The sequence below is a fragment of the Lontra canadensis genome, unplaced genomic scaffold (assembly GCF_010015895.1).
Source record: "Lontra canadensis isolate GAN:19392208 unplaced genomic scaffold, GSC_riverotter_1.0 scaffold46, whole genome shotgun sequence".
In the NCBI taxonomy this organism is placed as follows: Eukaryota; Metazoa; Chordata; class Mammalia; order Carnivora; family Mustelidae; genus Lontra; species Lontra canadensis.
The window spans coordinates 9,908,714-9,927,394 of NW_022631040.1; the positions used below are offsets into that span (position 1 = coordinate 9,908,714).

At 35.1% G+C, this 18,681-nt stretch overlaps 2 protein-coding genes across 6 annotated transcripts in view; one reads left to right on the plus strand and one right to left on the minus strand.

The window, feature by feature from the left end:
* The window catches only part of GPATCH2 (G-patch domain containing 2), a 169,243-nt gene extending 157,600 nt beyond the window's left edge, over positions 1–11,643 (minus strand). For all 3 annotated transcript variants that reach the window (XM_032872929.1, XM_032872928.1, XM_032872930.1), the window contains exons 1-2: positions 11,473–11,643; positions 1,020–1,736 (exon numbers count right to left, since the gene is read on the minus strand). In XM_032872929.1, coding sequence (XP_032728820.1) covers positions 1,020–1,736; positions 11,473–11,528 — 773 coding nt within the window. In that variant the 5' untranslated portion in view covers positions 11,529–11,643. The remainder of the gene's footprint in view (positions 1–1,019; positions 1,737–11,472) is intronic.
* Positions 11,644–11,924: 281 nt separating this feature from the next.
* SPATA17 (spermatogenesis associated 17) overlaps positions 11,925–18,681 on the plus strand; it is a 178,626-nt gene continuing 171,869 nt past the window's right edge. For all 3 annotated transcript variants that reach the window (XM_032872931.1, XM_032872933.1, XM_032872934.1), the window contains exon 1: positions 11,925–12,005. In XM_032872931.1, the coding sequence (XP_032728822.1) occupies positions 11,938–12,005 (68 nt within the window). In that variant the 5' untranslated portion in view covers positions 11,925–11,937. The remainder of the gene's footprint in view (positions 12,006–18,681) is intronic.

Here is an 18,681-nt window from a genome sequence, read left to right on the forward strand (position 1 = left end):
CTGAGCAAAATAATCACTTTCAAGTCAAGCTATGTGGTCCTCAGTCACAATGGCCCTACACTACCATACAAATAATTTTCATTCTGGTATAAAAATGCCAACTTTGGGGGAAGAAAAGCAGATATCATAAACTTTTCAAAGCTTTCCTGAAACATTTTTTTTTAATTTTGAGCAATTTGTACTTCTTCAGAAAAATTATATAAATAGCAAACCATCCCTAATAAAGGACCCGCATTTTTTTTTTTTTTTCCTGGATCATAGTTCTGTGTTTGGTTTGAAGAAGACACCTGAAAGGATGAACAGCTTCAATACTTTCTCATTTCCTGCAGTAGCATTAGTTCTATGTAAAAGAAAAATGATCACTTACCTTTTGATGCTGTCAAAATAGTACTTAACAATTATCATTGTGGTGTATACCTGCTTTCTAGAATAAACAGATTAGACTAGCTGCCAAAGGATCATTGCTTTTCTCATTTGTCTAATGACAAGATCAAGTGTTTCTAGACTATAAATTTTTATAATCCATAAATCGTCAGAATTCTCAGCAATCTACAGACCTCTTAAAATATCAAATAATACACAGTTAAGTGGTATCAACTTTTGATTCTCAAAAATCAAAATAAACTGATGAATTGTGACACTAAAAAGCACCGAAGGCTAAAGCTCTATAATTAAACAAATAAATAATCATAAATCCAATTCTAAGAGTTACAAATGTGCTGTTATTCAAAAGCACATTCATTCCCATTGAAAAACCATTTCCTTTCCTCTATAGCTGAAAATTAAGTTTTTACAACATAATCAAAAGACTTCGTGTAAATCAAATAAGCAATTTTGTTTTGTACTAAACATTTTAAGTTATAAGGAAATATAACTATGGTTCAACAGTAATATCACTATTATTATACTTTTTATTATTATAATTTATAATTATTTTAAAACAGAATTAAAATATAAAACACATTCAAGCACAAACAATAGAGACACATATTTTTATACATAGAGAATATAAAAGTCACCTTTCACTCATGAGTTCATCTGAGACTTTTTGCTCTTCATAGTCCATTTTGTCCTTACTGGTCTGGCTTATTTCCTCACTTTCTAAAACTACTCCTTCATCTTGGATTTTTGGCCCTTGTCTAATTATTTTCAATTTCCTTTTTTTGACTTTGTTCTTGGTAAACTCTTGATATTGGTAAGCTCTGTCATTGTCCATGTCCTGATCTCTACAACCTTCTAGGGGCTGGGTCATTGTCCGTTTGTTAGAGATGTCCTGTGGGAGGTCAACTGCCATGCGTTTTACCTTTCTCCTTCTGCGCAGAGTTCTGTTCCCAAGGTTGTCCACAGCAAAATCCGATTCGTGCCACAGAGGTCTTTTTCCTCGTACATTATTGTTTAAGTTTGATGATGGCCTGCGCTTAGCCACTAACATTTGGTCATCAGAGTCACTATGATCTTTTTTATTATTATTGTGATTTTCTCTGTAGTCCTTGCTTGGTTCCTCTAAACTAGAATCAGTGCCTTCACTTAAGCAGTGGCCAGGCTCCCATGGGTGATGAACATTATACGATCTTCGTTTTCTCCCTCTCCTTTTCCTTGCCTGGCGTTTCAGAGGACAAGACATACTTCGAGAATGATCGCCTGTTTCAGCAAATCCACCTCGAGCTTGCTCTGAGCTCTCCTCCAAAGCAGAGACAAGATCATGAACCAGTTCTTCCATGGTTCGACTGAAATGCCTACATTTTTAAAGAAAGGAAAAAAATTAACAAAAATAATGTTAACTGTATTAACCTAGTTTATTATAGCAGACAATTCACTCTAAGTGTAAAATTAATAGTTATTATAAAGAAATGTTTAAAAGCTACTTAATTTTTTAAATTAAAAGCTACTTAATAGTGTTAAGTATTCTGACTCATTTTTAAGCTCCTTTTTCTTGTGTAAATTCTTTCATTAAACATGGGAATTATTTCAAGATACAGTAAGCATAGTATCAGCAGTGAAATATCCCAGTAATTTCATATTTTTACTGTGTTAATTATGGAAAAGTTATTTCTGCTTAAATCATTGTTCATTAGTCTACTCCTGCCCTCTCCTTAGTTTTCCTCCAATAGATATAGAACTTTCTCAATCCTTCCTCCAAACACCCCCATCTCCCTACAATTTCTAAATGAAAAAGGAAGTTGTATAATTCACGACTCACCGCATGCTCTACCCAGTCACTACCATGAAACATGAGGGAGATGGAAAAGACTGACAAGTACTTTCAAGATTTGTAATATGTGCAAAAAAAAAAAAAAAAAAAAAAGACTTTAACCAGATACTAGGCCTATAATTAGGCCACACTAATCTCGTAACTCAGTCAAGCAGAAACTATGTTCTTATTCAAACTGGAGCTTCACTGGTCTAAAATGGCCCATCATTTTTCTTATAATTCATTCTGAGATAGTCTCTCAGCTTTTTTGTTTTTTTTTTAACAAACAAAACCCATTGAACTATGTATGTTACCAGTGAAAAATTTATCTACTTACCAGCTAGGATAGATATTAAGCATTCTTTAGGAACTTCTACAAATTATACTGACCTTTCTAAACCCAGCTCCCAAAGATTCTACATCAGTTGGTGATGGAGAGCCCAAATTCTGATTTTGTATCTTTCTCACAAAGATCATGAACAATCATTTCTGAGTTCTAGGAGCATGGAGCAAAATATTCTCAACTAGAGATGTCTATATAATTTCTAAGTGTATAGCAGGGGTAGGCACAGTTTTCTGTAAAAGGCCAAACAGTAAACATTTTAGTCTCTGCAGTCCATTAGGTCTCTATCATAACCATCCAACTTTAGCCACTGTAAGGTGAAAGCAGCCCTAGGCAAGGCATAAATGAATGGGTATGGCTATGTTCTAATAAAATTTTATTTACAAAACCAAGTGATGGCTGGCCACAGTTTGCTGACTCCTGGTTTATATAGTCTCTACAGTCTATAATTTTAGGCATCTACAAGTTCCCTATAATAACTTTTAACTTTGTCTTTTCATTTTAACAACCTGAGAACACACACACATTGTGATTCAACTGGATTTACCACGTAAGATGATATACACACGCATACAGCTTCTTACACAAGTACTTACTATATGCTAGGCCCATTTTAAGTGTTTTATATGCATTAGCTCATCTCATTCTTGCGTAATAACCCTATAAGGTTGTATATGAGATACACAGAGTCAGAAACATTAAGGGCCATTTACCCGAAGTGACACACCTGGGAAAGGGTAGAAACAGATTTCAGACTCCAGCAGCCTGGTTCTAGAGCCTGAATGCCCAACTTAACTACAGCCAAGAACAGCATTCTAGAGCTACACAATTCCAGTGTCCAGTCTGCATTTTTGTTTTTGAGTGATGGAGCAGCAGGTGATACTATTTTAATTGTTCAGACAAATTTAATACACATCTATGTAAGGCAAATGACTCACAGTTAGGCTTTATATTCTTCTGAACAGAAAAAGGGAATGGGAGACCTGAACAGAAGTAAGGCACAGGGCAGTAAAAGTGGTGAAGGTACGCTAATCTTTAGAACCAGTGCTGTAGCCATCAATAAAATGTACACTGTGACCAATTAACTAAATGAACACAGTCGTTCATTTAATGTCGGTTTGTATTTCCCAGATCTCCTTCAACATTCTGAATGAATAAAAACCTGTATGGACACACATTTTTAAAAAATGTGGTGATTCAAATATGTATTTTAAATAAACTCTGGAGAACTACTAAAAGGGTCCTATATATTACTCAGGTTTCAGGACTTTGCATTTGAGTTTAAGAAATATGTGTCACATAGAAATTAGCATTAAGCCAAAAGAAGGGCTACAAATCTGACTACACTGATAATCCAAATGGGTCTTTTCTCCATTATCTCTACAGTAATAATCACCTTTTTGTTTTCCTTTTATTACAATAAATACATTGTTCATTTCCTTTAATAATATTTCTTTGGAAGAAATGCAGTCTGAAAGACCTATTATCTCTGAATATAATATTGCACCTTTAATAAAATTCACTGGAAAGCAGTTTAACAAGTATTTTAATAAAGATCCTTTATCTAAAAAAGGACTCAGTATTACTTGGTTCTCAAGTAACTTAACTTTTCTAAGATTCAGTTTTCTTATCAGAGGTGAATGACTAGATCTAATTATTAATGTGAAATTAACTTAAAGCATGAATAGAATCTCCACCTAAAATTGCAGGTTACTTTGAAAGTTATAATCTAGCGCTTTACTTTAGAAAGGAAAATGAGGCGGTCCTAATGTTAGATAAAGGTCAGCAATTAGATTCAATCCATTGAAATTTATCTTCAATTAATTTCATTTAAAAAGTACTGCTGTAATAAACATAGCTTAAGAAAATATAACTGACAGTATCACTGAGAATGTAAGCAAGACTTCTTTATAACATCATTAAATTTGTCACATTAGTTGATTTTATATTTTTTTTTGAGAAGATAAAATATCTCAAAAAACTTTCAACCAGAAGAACCTAATTTATTCCATGAGGCTACTCAAATAGGAATCAGATATGACTATCAATCAAGTAAAACAATTACTTTAAAAAGACTTTTTGGGGCACCTGGGTGGGTTGGTTGGTTAAGGTCTGCCTCTTGGTTTTGGCTCAGGTCTTGATCTCAGAGTTGTGAGATCGAGCCCTGTGTCTGGCTCCGTGCTGGGTGGGGAGTCTGCTTGAGATTTTCTCTCTAACCCCGCAACCTCAAAAAAAAAAAAAAAAAAGAGAGAGAGAGAGACTTCTTAAAAACCCCATAAAAAAAAAACAGAAAAAAAAAATACATTTAACTAAGTGCTACTCAGAATTCTAATCACCTTTTCCCCTTCAGTTTCAACTAACCAGACTTCTGCAAGCCAAAACCCCTGTTAATGAGCCAGTAATATTTTATAATCAGTCAAGTGGCTTCACTTGTATCTCTCAGGGAAAACTGGCATCAACTGGCCTCACAGAAATAAAGTCACTGTAAGAGACATCGCATGATCAACAGCTCATTTACTTCCTTGGTAGGTAGTTACGCTGAAGATTATTGAATGGAAACACTTTATCTTCAAGATATTTTCTTAAATATGATCTTTCCTATTGAAGAGAAAACCTGGAAATATATAGCTTTCTTTGTAAAAACCTATGTTAAGCATTCGTAGTTGTAAAGTTTAAATTACAATAAAATTCAGTGAATTACCACTTAGTTAATTTGAATAATAGTCACATTTATGAAACAATTTCTCTTCATTTGGAATTCAATGGAAATGATACCTTTTGAGAATAGTCTGGTTGGGTATAATATCTAAGATAACCATTAACTAATAGTTTTCTTAAAATACTCCAAAAGAATAGAATTAGATTACAGTCCCACTATCTATGTAAAGTTGGATTTTGTAAAAGGAAATGACTTGAGTAGATAAGCATTTTGGTTTTGTGTAGGTGGTATTACATTACGTAATGTTTCTGGTTCAAGAAAAAAGACCTAGGAAGCTCTTAGTCCAAACTTAATGTTCATTTGTTCCCAAAGGACTGGCAGTTAACGGACAAACCAGGGACTCTCAAATGTCAGTCAACAATGTAAAGGCGGGGCACAGTAGATGATACCCAAGAAAGCCCCCAAAACTGATCCCCCCCCAATAACTAACAGCTAACTACTCTCTAGACAACTATTACTTTTTGAAGATTCTCTTAGCAGTAACTACTATTCCTAAGAGGATAAAATATAGCATCTACAGAAGAATTAGGGAACAATTTCCTTGCCTGGACACTGATAAAAATAATTACATAATAAATGACAGATATGTATGTCTACTGAAGAAACCCAAGTTCATCAAAAGACAAAAATCTTTCAGATGTAACAAATAGGGTAATTGACTACAACTGTCAAGTATCTAGATAAGGAAAAAGAAATCAAATATTCCTTACCATCTAGTACATGGCAAAATTCTCATCTTCATCTCTGTAAAACACAGACTATTTCTTCTACAAAGTTAAGTAACTCCAGCAGTGGAATGCTAAAACAAAGTTAAGTGCTGCTAAATACAACAGCTTAACTGGCTTTCAAAAATTTAAGGAAACAGTCATTTCTGTCTTAGTTTCTGTATGATCAAAAACTCAGTATGTACAATTAAACAATGTATGAGCAGAACCAAGTCAAGAGTTATGCTGATAAATGTACACTATGACTGGTCATAAACTTACGAAAATAGTCTTGGAATTACATGTCTCGATATTCATGTTAGCTTTTACTTAAGAAAGGAGTTTGGTCATAAAAGTACAAATTAAAATTAACACATAATAGTATAGATCACGACAATGGGTGATTAAACATGCAAACAGTGATCCTTAAAGATGCCATATCAAGGCTAAATTTCATGACGAATTGAACAAATATGACCTGTGAGAATTATTTTAAGTTTGATGAAAATTTCTGCTGCTTATGAGAATTTATAAATTCCTTTAGTGGTAAATATATTTGTCAAAATAAGTCTTTATCTCAGCTTAGTGACCTATTAAATGATTAACAGAATTATCTCCTTTAAATATTTTTGAGAAGATCATTTAGGAAAAACAGAATAAGCCTAACATTAAATGTTAACATTTAAGCTAGTTTTGAAATTCCTTGACCTACCTATTTAAGCCAGAAGTTCAATCAGAAGTAAACTTTTCTCTCTCTTTTTGAAAGAGGTAGCAGGGAAGTAGGGGAACGTATCTTATTATAAAGCATATAAATAATTAGTTATAACTTTACATGAACACTAAGCAATGCGTATGCAACAGAATTCTCTAGGTGGGGGGGGAAAAGTTGGGAGGAACCTATAGAGAACACTAGCTTTAAAGTCAAATTTATGAATTTGGAAGCTAAATTTGACTATATTCATTAGGCGAGGACCATGAACAAATTACTTATCTTCTGATTCTGTTTATTCATCTTAAAAATGGTATAATTTCTACCTCAAAGGGATTCTGTGGGATGACAGTGGATACTTATGTGTGAGAGCAGTTATTTCATCTTTCAACAATCCCTATTCACAAATAAAGTAGTCACTGAAATACCGAAGCATTTTGCTTTTAAGTAGAACCACACTATGAATCCTGAGGATATCATAAGAAAAGCACAGATCTTATCTGGTCCATGTTCTTGCACCACTCTGAATCATGGGGAGAAGGGGAATAACAGACATTTGCAAAAGTCTGGCATGCAATTTCAAGAAATTCATCATGCGAGTGCATTAAGATTTCCAAGGATCTTAAAAAAAAAAAACAACAAAAAATTAATCCTGTGTATCTGAGTTAGTCCTATCTTGATAATAAACGGATATAAGAAAAAATAAATGATAGAAAATCATCCTTCCCAGTTAAAAGTCCCAGGTTCTCTACGAGAGAAAAACTCATTTCCCATAACAAGAGCAAAAGTTCCACTGACTTGCGCTCAACTGGAGGTGCTAAGGGCAGCTGCTATTTTGCTACTTTTGTTACCACCAGAAACACCCAGAAAGCTTTCTTGCAGTCCTTAATTAGCAATTTTGGGGGGGGGATCGTACATGGCTTTACAAAAAAGTGTTAATTCTACTTTCCAAATAGTGATTTAATAAAGCAAGCTCACTTCTTATTTAAATTTGAAAAACATTCTTGTTTTTAACTTCACTTAACGACTTCAAGAGTCATTCTTATATTCTAATCACTTATGAAATGTAAACTACTGTATATGAAGCTGCCTAAATGAAATAAAGTTGAATTCTATAAAATGAAAATAATTTAGTGTCTAAAAAATAATTCATTCCAATTCTTGTCAACATGCATATATTAGAGCACATCTAGGCAAGCTCCTAATATGTACAAGATGAGTTTCATTCATTGCTCCTACATGGCACTATTCAGTATTTATTGAATATATAATACATTCTGAATTCTAAGAATGAAGACAACTCAATATTAATTACAAGTATCTAGCATAATGCTTGACAAATAACAGATGTTAAAAAAAATCTGTTGGATGAACAGACCAATGAATGACTAAATGAATGAACGAATAACAGGCAAAGTATGACTTCACTAAAAATTCAGACAATTCAGATTTCAAATTTTCTGCCACACTAACACGCCAGACACTCTTAATTTTTTAGCTAGTTAAATACCTTTCCAGCCTGCCACAGGTAAAAATGCTAAGAAGCTATACTAATATTAATGAGTTACTTGGCTAAAATCACACTGGCCATTGCTTTGATCCCTAAGTGTTGAAACAGAAACCTGACTCAAACATATAGGACAGTATGGAACTGACCTCAAGATAAAACACAGAAACACCCAAAAACCAAAACAAAACAAAAGAAAAGGCATTTATTGGGTCACCTGGGTGGCTTAGTCGTTCTCCATCTGCCTTCTGCTTGGGCCATGATCCCAGGATTCTGAGATAGAGTCCTGTATCAGGTTCCCTGCTAAGCGGGAAGTCTGCATCTCCCTCCCCCACTCCCCCCTGCTTGTGTTCTCTTTCTCTCTCTGATTCTGTCAAATAAACAAAATCTTAAAAAAAAAAAAAAAAAAAGGCATTTATTTAAAAAAAAAATTCACATTTTCCCCTTTGCACTTTTTCAGACCTAAGGATCCAAATATGAAATAGGAATGAAACTCAGAAAAAAGAAAAAAAGATCCAGAATCAATATCGTTTATTTCTTAAGGCTTTTTTTTTTTTAAAGCAAGCCACATAAATTTAAATTAATAGTTCAGTATAATGATTCAGTATCTTCATTATCAAGGATTTACTTGAAAATTTGTTTACTTCAACCTTTAAAATCTTAAAAACAAACCAAAAATTGACTTTAAATTGACTAATAAAAAGTAATAAAAATGTATCTAAATTATAAAGGATTTGTCCATTAAATGAATCAAATTTTAAAAGGAAGGTTTACACTTTAAATACCAAAATACTTGTGCTTTTTGGGCTCTAATTTCAAAATTGTATGTGAAAGATGAGGCAGGAAAAGGAGATAGATACACTCAGCAATGTTTTATAAAAATATAAACCACTTACAAGAGTAACTTGCACAAAAATATATTTATTTCCTGACATACAAAAAATCTTAGGATTTTTATTATTTAATTGTATAAAACTTGACTTCAGTAGGAATAAATTACAAAATAAAATATCAGTTCTATTTTTCAACAAATGTTAAAAGAGAGCTAAATCATCTACTATTTACCCATTTGGTGCCTAAAAACTGAAAATCTAACCTCAACGTTGGAGAAAAAGTTGAAGTCAATATGGGAGGTAAATATAACAGGAATTCTAGGTTAGTTAACAAATCTGGGCATCTTAACAGTTCATATATTCCTATAATAGTGTATTAAATTCAGACAAATTGGATGTATGCCAGGATGGTTAAGAATTGGTTTTAGATATACCGGAATCATGCTGCAAATCTGGTAATTGGTCTAGTTATTCAAACTATATTTGCTCCTGTTCCATCATTTCTAAAATGCAAAAAAAACTGTAGCATCCATCTCAAAAGATTTACATGAGATATACGTCCATAAAACCTGGCATCAAGTAATGACTTAGTAGTAGCATCCCTAGTGGCACTGGGATTTCATAACTGGGATAAAACATACACTCATAGTATGGCAAATGTCTAATCAATGAAGGAAAAAAAGAAAATTCCATTGAGAAATTCCCAATTAATGGGATGGTTGTACAGATAAACTAGAAAATTCAAGGTACCAGTTTTCTGCAAAGTGTTTTTTCTAGCAAATCAGGCATGATTTTTAAGAATTTCATTCAGAAACACTGATTAAGCGCTAGGCACTATGTTAGACTCTGATGCCATAAGAAAGAATGAATTCTATCCTGGTAATTGAAAATAAGATAAGCACTTTAAAACAACTGAAGGATGGTTTCTCTGTATCCTAAGGAGGTACCTAACTATAATTTGGGTAGAAGGTAAAAGGGACAGGAAGTCATACTTTTTAATTAAATAATAATCTATCCTACAAATCAGTATCACCACAGCAAGAGCAGACCAATCTAAACAGCACATTTTGTCTTGCTCCCTTAACAAGGTATTGATTGGATGGTAAACATTAAGAAAGGTACCTCCTAGATTACTGGAGAGGGAATTCAGGGGTAATGGAAATGTCCTGGATCTTGTTTTGTGTGGTGATTACACAGTATGATACAACTGTCAAAACTAAAAATACTAAACACGTGAGAAGGGTTTTATTTTATGCTAATGCCATATGACACCATTTAAAAAAATATAGCTCATTTAAAAAAACTACTCCCTGCTTTCTCCCTGGAAAACGTGAGAATTTAAAAGTATAACCAAATCTATCCCCACTATGAGAGGAACTACAGAATGATTTAATCTCATTCAAAACATTTTAGGCAAGGTAGTCTTAACTTTTAGCAATAAGTGATGCAAAGAAAATCTTTGAGAACACAGACTACTATAATCCCTCATGGTCTCATGGTCTCATTCACTGCAGAATCCAAGAATGTACATACATTTTTTCAGCCACAGTTCACCTGTTTTTCAATCCTTCATGTTTGACATTGAGAGGAGGAAATCTGCATACTTGTTTCACTGCTTGTTCTATCTATACTTGGAAGAACAGGGCTGGCATCACAGAGTTCTCAAACAGAAATCCAAAACCTAGCTTCTAGCTCCAGAATATGCATGGCAATTGGGGGCAACTCATTTAAATGTTCTGTGCTCGTCACAATCTCCTATCACAGGACTGTCCCAAAGAAAAAGCACATTAATTTGTGAATGCACTTTGAAAAGTCAAAGCAATTATTCCAAACTGGCGCTAGTGATGTGGTACCGCAGGCATAGCCAAACCCCTAACCAAATCCTGGCATTTATATGTTCTTAGGGAACACACAAATCTCATCTGAACTAAATGGAACGTTCAAGGAGCAGAAACAGGTCACTCCCAGTGGGGAAAAAAAAGAAGAAAAAAAAAAAAAAAAGAAAAGAAAAGAAAGAAACGGGAGTGTGTGAAGAGGTCTCTTCCAGTACTAAAGTTCCAGAACTCTAGAATACCGGGATTTGATCTTCCAGGACACCTGCTATAATCTGGCAAATTAAAAACGGGAAGTGAGGGAATCAGGCCTGTATCAAGAGAAATTCTGTCCCTAGCCTTGTCAACAATCAACGAAGAAATGAACTGCTCTCCAAGTACGGAGACCTCTACTCCCAAAACATCGTGGAGTGTCAGGCAATCAGCAAACGTTCACTGTGTCTCTTCCCAAATCTTCAGCGCACACAGCTCCACGCCTTCCTCAAACCGCTTCCATCCCAGGCAGGAGCCACAGCAAGGCCTAAGTGTCTTCAGCTCACCCATCCCAACTCCCTCCCCCTTCCATCCCAGGTCCAGCGGCCTCCGGCCATCACACCCTTTCCTGATCTCCCATCCCCAGGGCCGCCAGCCTCACCAGCTGTTCCCGGCGGCTGGAGCTCCGATCGGTTGGCGCCCGGCGGCCCCGAACATTAACGACACCCAGGAGCCTAGCCTCGAGGCTCAGGCCCGAGAACAGACTCCAACTAGCACAGCACCAGAGACTTCCAGAAGCAGTTCAGCATTTTGAGCTGAGCTTCCGGAAGCAGACGGGAGGCGGAAACCGGAAGTCCGGAGCAACCATGACCTCTCCTCCCCCCACCGCCCTCCGCGCCTCGAATCGCCTCCTTTTACTCACAGAAAAAAGAGAAGCGAATCTCAGGAACTTTTTCCTACGCAAAGTTTCTTAATTTTCTTGCTAGTGTTCTGCAAAATGAAACGGAGTGGAAAATAAAAGTGGGATAAACGAAAAGTTGAACCCCCCGGGACTGGCTTTATGGTTTAACCCAGTTGCCGTGGAGACCGGTCGCAACACCCGGGCTCAGGCCGACGCCTGGAGGCTATGGCCACGTTAGCTCGGCTGCAGGCTCGGTCGACGTTCGTGGCACATCAGTACTACTACAGGAACAGGTGAGGCGTCAGCAGGGGTACAGCGCAGAGAGCTGTCTTCACCCCAGCCAGGTGTTCCTCAGAAGGAGTTTCCTGTTAACAAAATTCCCGAATCAGTAAATACCACGCACTTCTCCCCTTCGTTTGTTGGCCTGAAACTTAACTCACAAGTTTACAAGTAGGGTTGCCATTCAGGGAGAGTATAGATGGGAGTCGGGGCGAGACAGCGTTCCCAGCGTGAGAGGATTTAAGAAAGAGCCCACTAGAGAGAAAGCTAGAATAAAGTGTTTTTCTTTGACGTCATCACTCCACAGTTTGATGAAACCAGTGTCCTCCCTGTTGAAGTTGTAATAGCCTGACGGGACCATCCCGGCTCCCTAGCTGGGTGGGGTGTAGGGGTGGGCGTGGTGTGGTGTGTGTGCGAGGGTGAGTGATCTCCCTGGGGATTTGAGCCTCCATTATTTCACAAATAGTTGAACTCAACTGTTGTGAGGACTCACTGGTGTTCCCAAAGGGACAGTATCTAAGCTATTCTAACGAGATTATCAGTATCAATCTGTTAACCATTAGTAGAGGAATGAGGAAGATACGGGTAGCCTTATCCATCTCTATACACCCAAACTTCTTCCTTAGGGAAGAGTTTTGCTTTGACCACGGCTTTCTGGAAGCAATGCCTCAGGGGATTTTTCCAACTTAAGAGAAACGGTAAAAGTCAGTTAGATAATGGTAGACGCAGGAAAAATGTGTCGATCAGTTGGGATTTTGCTGAACTGTTCTTAGTCTAACATTTATCTCCCCCACCACATTCTTACAGCACTGCGTATTTCTTACAGTATTAATCACAATTCAGTTTTACATTCTGTTTGGAGATATCTATCTTGCCTCTTAAACTAGAAGTGGGTAGTGTCTGTTTTTTGCTTATCATTTAGGTTTCTAGTGTCTATCGTAATTCCTCATTCATGATAGATGCACAATAATTTTTTAATAATTCCATACATAAGTCTTTGAATCAATCGTTAGTCTTGGTTTAAGTAAACTACTAAAAAATGCTAAGGGTAGAAATTACTTATTATCTCTCTATTACTATAGTTATAGATTAACACCTTAACCACTTATTGAGCATTCATTTAAAGGATGTGTCCTGTGTTCATGACATGCCTATATAAAGAAGTAAGCTGCATCCCTCCTGATGTTCACAGTCTAATGTAGAATATAGGCATTTAAAAAGTAATTACAACAGAGTAAGGATGAATGGAAGTGAAACAACTAACATTTCTTGAGCACTGATTATATGCTGGGAATTTTACTAGGAACTTTTTCATATAATACTTCATTTGGTTATCACAATGTCACATGTTAATATATTAAACTCTTTTTAGAGCTCAAGAATACTGTTCTAAAAAAAGGCTGGTGAAATGCCTTGGAAATGCAAATAGATGTGATTTTTTCCCTGCAGGTTCCAGTGTAAACTTTTGTCCCCATCTCTTGGCTTTTTGACACTGGATACATTTTCCCCAAATTGGAGATTACTTGGAGAAAAGATAAGAGCTATGAGAAGGCCGTGATGAGAATAGGCTGGCATTCCTTACATTTCATTTTTAGTAGTAGTAGTAATAGTTTCAGTATAAAGGAAAGTCTCTAAAGATCATGAAGGAATCAAAATTCCAAAGTTGTCCTAGTTAAAACAACAGCAGGATATTGATAAATTTGGAGAAGAAACCAGAACAGGTGGCTACTGTACAGTTAGAACTAATGGTTTACACTGGGGTAAACTTTAATATAAATGTAATGAGAAGTTTTGCAGAAATAAAAATAAAGGAAAAAGTTATAACCAATTTTTAAGAAAATATTTTCAGTTAAAAATAAAATAAATGAATTTAAAAATAGTTACTACTTGAAATGTAAATGTTTTAGGAAAGCAACATGGAGGACATATCCAGGGGATTAGTATGTGAATGGTAGTCACTGAAGAATTGGGGAGTGGGAGTGAGAAAATGACAAATTAATAATGAAAAAATAATCAAAGAAAACATTCCTAAACTGAAGAAAAAGCATGGTTTTGAATGGAAAGGACTCTGAGTACCAGACAGTATGTTATTTTAAGACAGTTTTTAGATATTACCTGGCAAAATTTCAAGGATACAGAAAAAAATTTTATAACCTCCTAATCTAAGACAGAAAAGAATAAAGTTATTTGCCAAGGAAGAGAGAAGCATCGAATGGCTTGTGTGCAATACAGGGATGTAGAAGAGAAAAGGACAGTAATTACTGATTATTCAAGGCAATATCTAAAAAACCTAACCCAGCAAAGATCTTACTCACTTCTTTTTTTTTTTTTAAGATTTTATTTATTTATTTGACAGAGATCACAAGTAAGCAGAGAAGCAGGCAGAGAGAGAGAGGGAAGCAGGCTCCCCGCTGAGCAGAGAGCCCGATGTGGGACTCGGTCCCAGGACTCTGGGATCATGACCTGAGCAGAAGGCAGAGGCTTTAACCCACTGAGCCACCCAGGCGCCCCCTCACTTCTTTTTTTTTGATGAAATAAAGACATTTTCAGATACATAAAGACTCAAGAGTTCTGTCATCCATATACTTTTATCTGAGGAAATGTATTCAAAAACACACTGTGAAATCAAGTGAGTATTAAATTAGAACAGAGATCTCAAGATAGGGGAAGAAGAGCAAAAGAAATAATAGAAACAGTAATGAACAATTATACGTGTAGTATTTATAGTTAAACCTAGATGAACACTGTTACTGAGATTTATGGGATACCCCTAATTCTATGCAGTTAAAGAAATCTAATAGGCACTTGCAGTTTGCTTCCTAGATACCTCCTTGAGCAAGTTCAAAAATTCATCAATACATTGCACCTTCCAAGTGATACAGCAATAGTCTTGCTAATTGTCTCACTAATAGTAATGCAGGTCATTCTTTATCCAGCTTGTAGTACCAATTTCCTCCTCACTCTTCCAGCCTATGTGATAGTAACAATTACTCTGGAGACCAGTCTCTTTAGTGACCCTAGAACTCCCCACAGTCTCTCCCATCACCCAGTCCCAAAGACAGTGCTGTATGTTTAAAGTTTAGAGTACTGCTTGCCATAGTATCTTTCACTTTTTTAAAGTTTTATGAAGCCAAAGTTGTCAAACTGTTTTTTTGACTTCAGGGATTTCACCTCTCTTGGAATGATTTTTTTCTCAACCCATGGTTATAAGAAAATATTCTGTGTTTACTAATAATATTTTAGAAATTTTATTACATTTTTCTTCACTGTGCAGTTGTGTTTATGTGCATATATCATGTGAGAGAGGGGCTTAACTCTTAGTGTAGAAATTGTCTCTAACCCTTAATTGAACATTCCATACTTTCTTTCCTGGTTTTAAATATTGCAAGACAAATTAAAGTTTTAAAAATCGCAAAGGAAGAAGCAAAATTGGCTTTATTCACTGATAACATGATCGTGTGTGTAGGAAACTAAGCTGTGGGGGAGCCTGGGTGGCCCAGTTGGTTAAGCAACTGCCTTAGGCTCAGGTCATGATCCTGGAGTCCTAGGATCAAATCCCACATTGGGCTCCCTGCTCAGCGGGGAGTCTGGTTCTCCTTCTGACCTGTCCTCTCTCATGCTTTCTCTCTCTCTCAAATAAATAAATAAAATCTTAAAAAAAAAAATAAAATAAACTAAGCTACCTACAAAAAAGATCTAGAAGTAAGTGAATTTAGCAAGGCTGTAAGACACAATACCCAAAGACAAAAAGCAGTTGTCTTTTCTACATAATAGTAACAAGCAATTGTGATTTAAAACTACAAAAACAATTCAATTTATAGTAATTTATCAAATGCATGTCACTTTATTTGTTGACTTGTAGAAATCTCTTATGTACACAATTTGTGCACAAAAGTATTTTATGTACAGTGTTATGTATAAAGGTGTTCATTAAAGCATTCTATCTTTTTTTTTTAAGCATTATTTCTAATAGGAAAAAAAAAACAACCTGAAAATACCTTGTGTGTATTTGTAACTAATCTGATTAAATAAATTAAGGCTTATACACATGATGGAATATTAAGTAGCAGTTTAAAAGTGAAAGTTTTTATATATAATGACAACCCCCCCCCAAGACAGAGACAGATTAAGGTTAAAAAATAGGTCATAGAAAAATACATAGTACATTTAGTGCGAAATTTTTATGTATTTATGCAGAGAGACACAGTATATGAAATCATAGATAACAAACTGTTAATAGTGTTTAGATTTTGAGATTTGGAGGATAAGGAAGGTTGATATTGTATCTTAATATTTTTCTCTATATTTTTCTGTACCGTTTAAAATTTTATGTCGAGCATTGGGTATTTGTGTATTACTTATAAATAAATAGTAAATAAGGAAAAAATATTGAGACAAAAATTTTATTTTGCAAATATAAAATTCAACATATAAATTAAGTGGTCATGAAGATGTAGTGGGTAGAAAACTTGGCTTGCCACTGTGAAAAATCAGAAAACTGAACAGAATAGGTGGAACATTATTTTTAGACATTGTGATGCAACAGTCAATGTAGGATTATGATCTCTTGGTGAAAGGAAACAAATGAGGTTATCTAGACAATTACTCCAGTTTTATGACTGGCAGTAATTTCTGAGCAAAATTCAAACTCAACAGCATAGCATTCATGTTGTCTAGCATCTATTTCTAAATTAATAGTAAGACAGAAATGTAGCAAACCATGACCTATAACCAGGAAGAAAAAAAAATTGATTAATAGAAACAGACCTAGAAATACAAAGATGATAGAATTAGCCTACAGTGAGTTTTAAATAGCTCTCAAAACATGCTTAAGGACGTAAGGGAAAATATAAGCATAATGAGGAGTGAAATGGAAATAAGAAGCAGATGAAACATTTAGAGACACAGAACAGATGATCTGAAACAAAAAATTCAGATGGACTTAATATCAGATTAAAATCCTGCAAACAAAACGTCAGTGAACTTGAAGACCTTAGATAGATATTGTTGGGTAGAATGTTCTTTAGAAATTGATTAGCTTCAAATTGGTTGATAGAGTTGTTCAGGTCTTCTATATTATTATCGATTTCTTGTATAGTTGTCCTGTCAACTATTCAGAGAGACATGTTGAAATATCTAACTGTTATTGTGAATTTGTTCTTTCTCCTTCTAGTTTTGTCAGGTTTTGTTTCACATATTTTGAAGCACTATTATTAGGTGCATACTCATTTAGGATTATTACATTTTCTTAATTAACCTCTTTATCATTACAAATGTTCTTATGCATGATCATTTTCCTATCTTTAGTTTACTTTGTCAAAATTATTTTAAATTCTGAAACTATTTGAATAAAATAAAAGTTCTGAGATGCCATTCTTTTGTGTATGTATACACATATGTGCATATATATACATACATATATATTTAAAAATACTGAAATAATCTGAAACTTAAAGAAGTTGCAATACAGTACAGAGGTTTTGTTTTTGTTTTTGTTTTTTCACAAATTATATGAGGGTAAGTTGCAACCTCATGGCCCATTGCCCCCCACCCCCCATTCTTTCACTTAAGGACATTGTATAACCAAAATTCCACCATCAAAATCAAGAAATTAACATTGATGCATTTCTGCCATCTAATCTCCAGATTCCATTCAAGATTTGCCAGTTGTTTCATTAATGTTCTTTGTAGCAAAAGGATTGTATGCATCTTATCTCTTTAGTTAACTTTAATATGGAACATTTTCTCGGTTTTTCTTTGATTTTCATAACCACCTTATTTTTGAAAATCACAGATCAATTATTTTGTAAAAGTTCACTCAATTTGGGTTTGTCTGATTTTTTTTCTTCTTGATTAGATTCAGCTTCTGTATCTTTGGCAGAAATGTCACAGAAGTGATCCTGTAATCTTTTTTAATGCATCCTGCCAGATACTGCGTAATTTTGATTTGTCCCATTACTGATGGCAACTATTTGGATTGTGAACTAAGATAGTTTCAGCTAGACTTCTCTACTGTAATGGTCTCTTTTTTTCCCTTTGTAATTAGTAGGTATTTTCAAAAGTAGGTGATTTGACACTGTGTATGTATTCCATTCCTCATCAGTTTTTCAGTTTATTTATTATGCATACCATTATGGACTCATAGGTTCCTATTCAGAGGGTTAACATTACTTATATTACTTATGTTCATGCTAGCGTTGTCTTAGATTTGTCCAATGGGAGCCACTAGAAGATTTTCTTTTGTGTCCTGATGATCGTAATACTTTCCTGCTTTCCGATGCACACAAAAAATGTTCTAGGTTCATCTTTTTCTTTTCCCACCCAAGCTCTGGAGTCATCCATTTCTCCAAAGAATGCCTGGTGCTTTTAGTGGATGCTCATGCCATTGGGTGTTGCCACTTTCACGGTCTCACAAGTGGACAGAGCAAGAAAAGATGTGTATATATGCTTTGTGTTCAGTCTGCATTTGTACTTCATTTATCCATCCATCCATTCATCCATCCATGTATATATTGAAATCCATGTGTTTACATTGACAATTCCATTTCAAATCCAGCATCACAGGATTAACTCTAGTTTATCTCCTTTTCCTTTTCTAATGCTGCTGAACCTGGCTCTCATTATCTTTCATATATTCACTTATTTGACCAATCCTTCTGTATATAACAAAAATTCTGTCACCGTAACCAT